Below are 9,677 nucleotides of genomic sequence, written 5' to 3'. Positions count from 1 at the left end.
AGTGACCATTAGGATTAAGCTCTGGTGATCATATATAGAGTGTATATTGTATTGAGAGAATATTGACGTAAATTGTGTAATGTGTACCATCAACTGAAATATCTTTCTTAAATTTCAATAGTATCTGTTTACTATGTTGCTGAAGGCACACAAGGCATGAGGCGAGGCCTAGGCGTCTCAGTTTGTCTTAGGCACCTGGGTGTCAAAAATGGATTTGACCGGAACTGACTAAAAACAGCCTGTAACAGGCTTTAGCAAGTATTAGAAGAGCACAAGCAGTCCAAAAAAAAAGGCTTAAACCAACTTGCACTTCAATGTTTTGACTTGACTCCTTTTTATAGTCGGATGACTTTGTAGTATTCAGATGTTTGACAGTAAGATATTTACTTAAGTAATAAAGAAAGAAGTTTGATGGGCTTAAGGAACAAATGGGAGGGTTTATGAGCTAAGGCCTATGGGAGTATAACTAAATACCCTTAAAACCCTTTATACTATTCATCAAAACCCCCCAAACCTTCTCTCCCAAAACCGGTTCAAGTATTCAAGCATTCGGTTTCGTTTCGGATTCAAGATTCAAGTTCACCATCGTGTAGATCTATTCTTTTCACCACAGTTTCATCAAAGGATTAACTCGTTTCACCAAGAGAACATTGGGATCTTGTTCATATCATAATAAAGTTGCGTTTTGATTCGAAAGATTATTCAATGTTATAATGTCATTAGAAGTTCCATAATGATCGGGTTCTCTAGAACCATAAAGTAGGGAACTTGATTCAATTCTAGGTCTTCCGGTCGGCCAAATATGAACCACATCAAGTATTGGAAGTCAGTTATTAAAATGTTTAAAACTAACCTTTCTTTTTGGAAAGCAAAGATTCTCCTGTTTGGTGGTCATAATACACTTAAGTTAATTTTTAGTAATTATACATGTTTTTAACTTACAAGACACTAATGCAAAGAAATCGGGACTTGGCTCACTTCGAGCCTCAAACCTTGATCTTCTTTCGAGATAGTCTGGTGGAAAGCAAAGACGAAGTCGAATAAACCTTGGATTAAATCCATCTCAGCTATTCATCGTAATACATGTATGTCCACCTTCCTTCAATTTTTAGTTTTAGTTTTTTATTTTTTAATCCATATGATTCATATATTGAACAAAATGATCCAATTACAACAGAGAGGTGGGTAAACGGGCAACAAGCTGCGCCGCCACCTTCTTTTGAATGAAAAACCCGATTCCACTGAAAACAAAGTTATAGTTCTTTGGCGTCGATAAGTTACTGTGCACGACCTATTGAACTCTTTTCAGAAACGAAGTAATTTCGGGGGCAAGAGACCCAAATGTATCAAAAGCAAGATAAATGAAAACGTCAAGTATCATTGTAGGTTGGAAAAGTATTTTTTCCATTGAAGGTGATCAAGGCAATATGTTAACTGACTTAAGCTGAATCATACTCAACTAATTCGACTTCGAAACATCTTGGATCCTTCAAGCCTTCAAGGGTTCTGTGTCTCCCTTACCGATCACAACTTTCACTCGGAACATCTTCGAGCGCAAGACCCCCGTTCGTTGAGAGTAATAATTAAACTAGAAAGACGATATGTGTAGTGATAGTTTATTGATACGTATAATTATTATACAGTTAGTCGTGCACTGCTCAAGAGGGGAATAACCGTAAATGGTGAACGCAAACGCATTGAGGTGAGTTTCTAGCCCCACTTCCTTGTTATGTTTTCGGGGCTGTGTGCATACTCAATGTGATAGTCAATACACTTACCTTAGGTGGTAAGTGTATGCCTTGTATGATTTATGTATGACGATTGTTTGACGGTGCGTGAACGATCTTCGGATATTGCATGTGCCGTCAAGGGTTAGTTAAAGGTATGATTGATATGCATCATGTATGAATGACGTATGCATGAATATGTATGATGTATGAACAATGTATGTATGAAATGCTGATGGTACGTGAAAGCTCTTCGGAGATTGCACATATTGTCAAGGAAAGTATGTAAATGACAGATATGTTATAGCAGCACGAATGTAGGGAACCAACCCTAATAATGTCGGCGAATGAAGGGAACCGGCCCTAATAGTATCGGCGAATGATGTCGGAACCTGTTTATCTTGACTGAAAAAAGTTTAATTTATTCACCTGTGACTGTCTGTTCTGAATGATGTGGTGATCTCGTTTGAAACCTTTGTGAATGAATGAACGATTGATTGAATGATTGACCTATAATAAAATAGGTTTATATAAATACACGGATCGTCTTTTAATCCGGCTACAGAACTTTAGTATGGTTTTTGATAGCTTAAACCTTGATTGATCTTTTGTTTGAATGAAATATTTTTGATATGAAATCTTCTCTATATTTGCTAACCATGTGCTATATTTCTTCTTCAAGAACAAATGTCTATGATATGTTTCTTCTTCAAGAAGAAACATCGTTTATCTATAACCTTTGTATGTTAAGTCTTATGTTTCTTAATAATAAAGAAACACTATTTTGACTATAACTTTTGTATATAAACTTTTATTTTTAAACATTTCAACTATATCCTTTGTATGTAAAAGCTTAGGTTTCTTAATCATTAAGAAACTATATTTTTGCTATAACCTTTTTTATATAATTTTGTATTTCTTAATCATAAATAAATCTTATTTAATTGACACCTTTTAATTTTGATCAAGGTCTATGTTATACCTCTAACTAGGGTCTAAGCCATTGAAATAATAATATTTTATTCGGGCATTATCCCTACCTTGTTTCGCTTATTATTTTCTAGACTCTCGGGCAGCACTTCGACGCTTGCACGTATATTGAGAATCATGATTAACAACTCCTCGGCATGCAAATCGAGGCACGCCGGTCTTCAAAACTCGTCGGTACGCACTTCAAGGCCGGACGTCGGGTCGACACGGTTTACGAGGTCGGCACGCAAAACGAGGTGCGCCGGTCGTCGGGATTTGTCTGTACGAATTTCGATGTGTCATCGGTATATGGTACATATTACGAGGTTATAATTTGTTGGGTCGGGACACAAAAACCGAGGTAGAGAGAGTAATAATAGAGAGAGAACGTATTTTAGAGAGAGAGAACGTATTTTAGAGAGAGAGAGTGAATTGGTGTGAAAATGAGAGGCCAAATGCCTCTATTTATAGACTTGATCAGGGGTCCTGTCGCGATACGCGATGGTCCCTTGATCATGCCATCGCGTATCACGATGCATGCATGGTGAGTCATATGTACGATAATTTCTATGCACTTCTTCTAGTTTGGATGGCGTATAAAATTTCCGTATTATTTTTAGATAATTCATTTTTTTCTATTTAAATTTATATTATATTGTTACTATTCCGTATTATTTTTAGATAATTCATTTTTTTCTATTTAAATTTATATTATATTGTTACTATGTATAATATTTTTCAAATAAAAACCATATATGATCCATAGAAAGATCTAATACTGTTCGATGGATCTAACTCTTTGAAACTAAATAGCTTGTAATCCAGTGGTGTATCAACTCGTGTATAAATCGATGTCTAAGGTTGAACGTTAAAGTCCTATAACAAACAATGTTGTATGTTTAAAAGTAGAATTAGATATTAGATAGATAAATTTGGCAACCTTAAATTAAAATTAAATGACTAGATCTATTTATGAAATTCAACTTGACATGTTTTTAAGCTCGAATTACGAAGGTTGATTAAAAAACATTAAAAACTTAAACTCATGATAATACATGTAAGTGAACTTGCATGCGAAACACCTTTGGTGATAAACTTCAAATTGGTTGGTGTGAGTTACGACTTCATTCATATATTACAGACCTAAATATGCGTCTTTAGACGATTTTAAAAGCATATGTCCGTCCCTAATTCACTTGCTTAGAATATGGTCAAATAATTTCCAGACAGTAACTAATTTATTAAACTATTAATGATTTAACTATTAATAATAAACTTGAAAAAAATTTCAGTTTGAAATTATGATTTTATGTCAATATGTAACCACTTTTTAAGGTTAATATAATATTTTCCTATATTCTAACATCACCTTGTCCAATCCAGTTATTTCGTGTACACACAAATACAATTCTCCTCCTCCTCCTCCTCCTCCTCCATCCACTAAAACCAAATCACAAATAATTAAAAAAAATATAATTAAAGTATAGACAAGTTGAGATATTTTATTCCGATTTGTTTGAAAATATCTAAAATACGAGTGGTTTACATTCATTGGCGGCATTAAAGAAAAAGAAAAAGAAAAAAGGAAAAACAAAATCTTGGATGGAAGCAAGTGGAGGAGACGTATATGAAAGATGGGAGGCCAATAGGGTCTGCTTTTTCCTGTCGACGTGGCATCTTTGGGCCATTCAACGACACGATAGATATTTTTTAGATTTTTCTTTCAGATATTTTTGCACTCTTATGATATTATTATTATTATTACAATTAGAATAACATGACTTAACATAAATCCTTCAAAATCAACAACTCTCTTTCTTTCTTTCTCTAGTTATATAGTTATGAGCCGCGACAACGCCCGAGACATGCCCGAAGACAAGACCATTGACGGCGGTGGTGATTCCGCGGCCACTACCAACTTTGTCAGGTGGGAAAAGTTTTTGCCCAAAATGGTTCTTAGAGTCTTATTGGTTGAAGCTGATGACTCTACACGTCAGATTATCACTGCTCTGTTAAGGAAATGTAGTTATAAAGGTGAGACTTTTTTTTGAAATTTGAAGTTTAATTTAAGAAATTGGGCTAATTAGTGTTTATTTTTTGTTTGACTGCAAGTAGTTGCTGCTGTTTCTGATGGGTTAAAGGCATGGGAGGTGTTAAAAGGAAGATCACATAACATTGACCTTATTTTGACCGAAGTCGATTTGCCATCGATTTCTGGTTTTGCCCTTCTAACCTTGATTATGGAGCATCAAGTCTGCAAAAACATTCCTGTTATAAGTACGGTTAATTATTTGATATCCACTTTTGTTTTTTTTTATGTTTTGGTTGCGTGAAGAAACACCAATATCGTATTTTGATTCATTTTGTAGTGATGTCTGCACATGATTCGGTTAGCACGGTTTACAAGTGTATGCTGCGAGGTGCGTCTGACTTTTTGGTTAAACCAGTTAGGAAGAACGAGTTGAAGAATTTGTGGCAACATGTTTGGAGGCGACAATCTGTAAGAAGTTTAATGTTTGTTTTATCATGAATCATTGAATGCTTGATCTGATCTTTTGTAAATTTTGAATTTTTTTAGTCAACCACGGGCCAGAACGCGAATCAAGAAGAGAGTGATGCGCAGCAAAAAGTAGAAGCCACGGCTGAAAACAATGCGACTAGCAACCAATCGAGCGGTTACATTGCTTGCATCAAAAGAAACCGCGAATGCATTGAAAAAGGAAGTGATGCACAGGTAGTTAGCGTGCTTGGTCAGCTGCAACAGAACAATTTTGACCTTTTGTTTGACTTTTTTATGCTTGTTGTGCAGAGTTCTTGTACAAAACCAGACATGGAAACAGATGAGCCACCAATGGAACAACAACTGGACCACACGGGCTCTGAACAACAACAGGCTAACCAAGTGGAGACCGGGCCCATGGAGCCCGAGGGTAATATGGGAAAAGGCGATACAAGTGGTGAAGATAAGAATATGGCTATAGATGTGAGATGGGAACGTGTGAATGTCGTGACTGGTAGTAATAATAATTCAAGGGAGGCGATCGATTTGATAGGGTCGTTTGACAGTTACCCGAAAACCAGTTACAAAAGCTCGTTAATTTTTGGGGAAAATAATGTTGATCATCCCTCCCCAATGTTGAATCTTTCGTTAAGAAGATCTCATCCGAGTAGCTCGGTGAATCAGTTCAGTGATGATAGGCACCGGTTGAAGCAGTCTGACATGTCAGCATTCTCACGGTGAGTGACCTGACATACGGGTTCGGGTAGGGTTGTGTTGGCGTGCATACATTTTTTGTCCGCTTTTTAAATCTTATATAAATAATAATAATCTGTGTGACCCGTTTTCCTTTAGCGATTTTTTTATTTGACCCGTTTACAATTTTTTTACCAACAATTGACTCGTTTACAAGTAAACGGGCCGTAAATGTTGCAGTTTTGTTTGATTTGAAATAAAACTATCTCAAGTGTACCCGTTCACTTTACGGGCCGAAAGTGTTACAATTTTGATTGATTGAAGTAAAATTATCTCTAATTGACCTGCTTAAAAGTAAATGGCCCAAAAAAGTCGCTAAATTGATTGATTTGAAATAAGATTATCTTCAAATTAACGGGCCGAAAATGTCGTGATTTTGATTGATTTGAAATAAAGTTGTTTTAAATTGGCTCATTTACAAGTGAACGGGCCGAACATGTCTAGCTTGAAAAATTACGTAACATATATGAATCTTGGTTGGTAGGTTACTGATAATTTGACTTAATTTTTAACAACTATGAAACATGTTTATTATTTGATGATTTTTTCCTTATTATTACCTCCTATTTGAAGCTAACTAGAAAAAAGTTCTCAGTTATTAGTAACCAAGATTCATATATGTTTCATTTGCATCGCTTAATTTAAAAAAGAATCTTAACATTTATAAAAAAAGGTTACACACGATTGGAACCTAACAAAGGTTGAGTGATTTTAGAGAAACAAAAAAACTGAGGCACTGCAGTGTAACACTTGGGAAACTCGGTTGCTATTGTGTGAAGTTTTCCCAAAAGTTAATTTTCACAAATTGACCCGTTTAGAACTAAATGGGCTGAAAACGTTGCGATTTTAATCGATTTGTATATTGTGCATTTAGGTACATTAATAGGGGACAACCACCGCCAACATCAGGATCAGCTAGCATATCCAATCAACAAAAAGATTGTGCGACCAATTCAGAAAAGCTGTTATCCAAGAACCCGGTCGAGTACATTTCTGACACCCGTAGTGCACCCGTCGAAAGTTCCCTCAACATAATGAGTCAACGCGTGCAGACGGAGAGTCAAAGTCAAAATCAAAACCAATTCCCATCACCAAAAGAAAGAGTGTTTCAGGTCCCAGTTCCAGTAAGAAGTTCAAGATTCGAGAACCCGTGTGCCACATACGGTTCCATATTGCCTCCATTTTGCGTGCAACTGAGCCCTTGCTCTTCGGGCCATCACGAGCCCATGTTTCAAACGGACCCGTATTACATTGCAAATCAAGAAGCAAGAAACGAGTCTGCACCTGAACTGCTGCATAATGCAATGGAAACTGTTGAAGATCATGGTGCAAATAGCAGTTTCTGTAACGGTGGGGCAACGTTAACGCGTCTCAATAGTATAGGAAGCGGAGGCAATGGAAATAACGCCCATCGGTCAATACGAAGAGAAGCTGCATTGAATAAGTTTAGAATGAAGAGGAAAGACAGATGCTTTGATAAGAAGGTACATTCATATATATATATATATATTTATAGTCGAGTCTGCTGAATGCACCCCCTTCCCCTAGAGTAAAAGTGAAGAGATGATGTGACTGATTTAGTAGGGGAAAGGGTTGGGGGTGTTACACGGGTCGTTTTTGTGGAACCCGAAATGAACCTGAAAACAACGCGTACTTGAAAATTTTGTCATACATATGAACATGAACATGAACATGACACGAAGACTTTCAGGTTGACACAAACATGATTCGTTTAACCTGATTTAATTTTTTTCAGATATTAAATTTTACAACAAGAATACAAATGTATATAAAACAATTACATTTTAATTGTACAATTGTTTTAATTTTGGCATAAAATACCTGACCAATTTATTTATTTGATTATGTAAAACATGTAAATAAATCGGTTAAATGGGCCAACCTGTTCTCGGGGTTCAAAGCGAAACTGACTCAAATTTTGTGTTAGGTTCATGTGATGTTAGAAATTCACAGACTCGGGTCAATTTTATTTGGTAAATATCTGACTAGAACATTTGTTTCTGCAGGTGCGGTATGAAAGCCGAAAGAAGCTAGCAGAGCAAAGACCGCGGGTGAAAGGACAGTTTGTTCGTCAAGGGGGGCAGGCAAGTAATATTTTAGCTATGGAAATTGATGCAGAGTTGGCTGCTGCAAAAGCTATTGCTTGAGATTTTATTTATTTATTTATTATATATATATATATATGGTTTTCAAAGATTATCAAGAACACAGTGAAGAAACTAACAACTTTTCACCCATGAGTCTTAGTTTCGGATTGTAAATTTGGAATTCTAGAAGTAGTTTTTGATGTTGTTTTGACTATAAAGCAAGATAGATTCTCAGCTAAGTGACCATTGAATTTTCTTTGAATAGGATTAAGCTCTGGTGATCATATATAGAGTGTATATTGTATTGAGAGAATATTGACGTAAATTGTGTAATGTGTACCATCAACTAGAGATGTTCAACGAAACCGGTTCCTGGAACCGAACCGGTGGACCCGAACCGGTTCCTACCCGTTTTTTGTAGGAACCGGACCCTATCTGATTCAACCCTATGATCCGTGACCGGTTCTTGCATTTCTGAGTGGGGGAAGGTAGGAACCGGAACCGAACCGGAACCGGTTCTGGAACCGAACCATCCGGAACCGGTTCCTAACCGGTTCTAGCCGTTGGATCGAATATAGCCGTTGGAAATCGTTTTTTTGGCCGTTTTTTGACCGTTGGGGTAAAAAATAGCCGTTTTTTGGCTCCCCCAAGCACCCCACTACTAGTAAAAATAGGTATTTGGTGTCATGGGTTCATCACAACACTCAAAACGCAAACCCGAACGCAAAAAAATACAAAAAAAACGCTATTACAACGTTTTGAGTTCTCTAATCTCTTGTTTTCTCTTCTATATTCATACTTGTTGTTATGGCTACCTCACAATCATCGGTTGGTCAAGGTTCCAACGCCGAACCAAGTTTCGTTCGTATTGTACCTCATAATCGTAATCAAGAGATTTGGTGCAATTGGGATTTGGTTGAATTGAGTGACCATTCATTGAAGGCTCGGTGCAAGTTTTGTGGGATTTATTTAAACCCACTTTCGAATTCAAATTTGAAGAAACACATCGAAAAACCGTATTGCAAGGCGTTGAAAAAGAACGTCGATTCGCAACAAACGCAAATGGATAGTGAAGGCGGAATATTTACATACCAAATTGATCGAGTTCAAGATCGTATGGCGAAGTTTGTGATTCAAGAAGCTTTGCCGTTTAGCCACTTCGACAACCCTCGCTTAACCGCCATGATTCGAGATACGCTTCAACCACAATACACCCACGTAAGTCGTCATACTCTTAAACGTTATTGTTTAAAATTGTGGAAGAAGGCCAAAGAGGTACTAATTGCATATTTTGAAAATATAAATACGGGAATAAACTTAACTAGTGATGTTTGGTCGGCTCCACATGGTCTACCCGAATCTTATCTTTGTGTCACCGCTCATTGGGTAGACCCGTCATCGTGGGAAATGATGAAACGCACCATTGCTTTCGAACTCTTTGAGTATCCACATACGGGAGATAATTTGTTTGAAATTTTAGATTATGTTATAAAAACTTATAAACTAGAAAATAAAATATTTTCAATGGCATTTGATAACGCGTCGAATAATACATCGGCGGTTGATAAATTAAAATTAAAATATACGCCGATTTGCAATGGTGTATTTTTTCACTCAAGG

At 36.6% G+C, this 9,677-nt stretch overlaps 1 protein-coding gene across 1 annotated transcript; it reads left to right on the top strand.

Moving 5' to 3' along the window:
• The first annotated feature begins 4,565 nt into the window (after positions 1–4,565).
• Positions 4,566–8,396, top strand: LOC143541339 (two-component response regulator-like APRR5). The gene is made up of 7 exons (XM_077034181.1): positions 4,566–4,730; positions 4,812–4,973; positions 5,066–5,196; positions 5,275–5,430; positions 5,506–5,933; positions 6,824–7,433; positions 7,977–8,396. The coding sequence occupies exons 1-7, from the start codon at positions 4,646–4,648 to the stop codon at positions 8,115–8,117; spliced, it is 1,713 nt and encodes a 570-aa protein (XP_076890296.1). The 5' UTR covers positions 4,566–4,645; the 3' UTR covers positions 8,118–8,396.
• The last annotated feature ends 1,281 nt before the right edge of the window (positions 8,397–9,677 follow it).

The sequence above is a fragment of the Bidens hawaiensis genome, unplaced genomic scaffold (genome assembly GCF_021521415.1).
Source record: "Bidens hawaiensis isolate Kalapana, Puna unplaced genomic scaffold, B.hawaiensis_p1.1 tig00012553_1, whole genome shotgun sequence".
NCBI lineage: Eukaryota > Viridiplantae > Streptophyta > Magnoliopsida > Asterales > Asteraceae > Bidens > Bidens hawaiensis.
The sequence above is the reverse complement of the archived record's forward strand: the minus strand, read 5'-3'. Positions and strand labels throughout refer to the sequence as shown.

Bases quoted from the DNA above. Each gene is read 5' to 3' on its own strand.
- LOC143541339 (XM_077034181.1), top strand. From the start codon at position 4,646: ATGGTTCTTAGAGTCTTATTGGTTGAAGCTGATGACTCTACACGTCAG. The intron at 4,974-5,065 runs GTACGGTTAATT...TTCATTTTGTAG, and splicing joins CAAAAACATTCCTGTTATAA to TGATGTCTGCACATGATTCG. The intron at 5,197-5,274 runs GTAAGAAGTTTA...GAATTTTTTTAG, and splicing joins ATGTTTGGAGGCGACAATCT to TCAACCACGGGCCAGAACGC.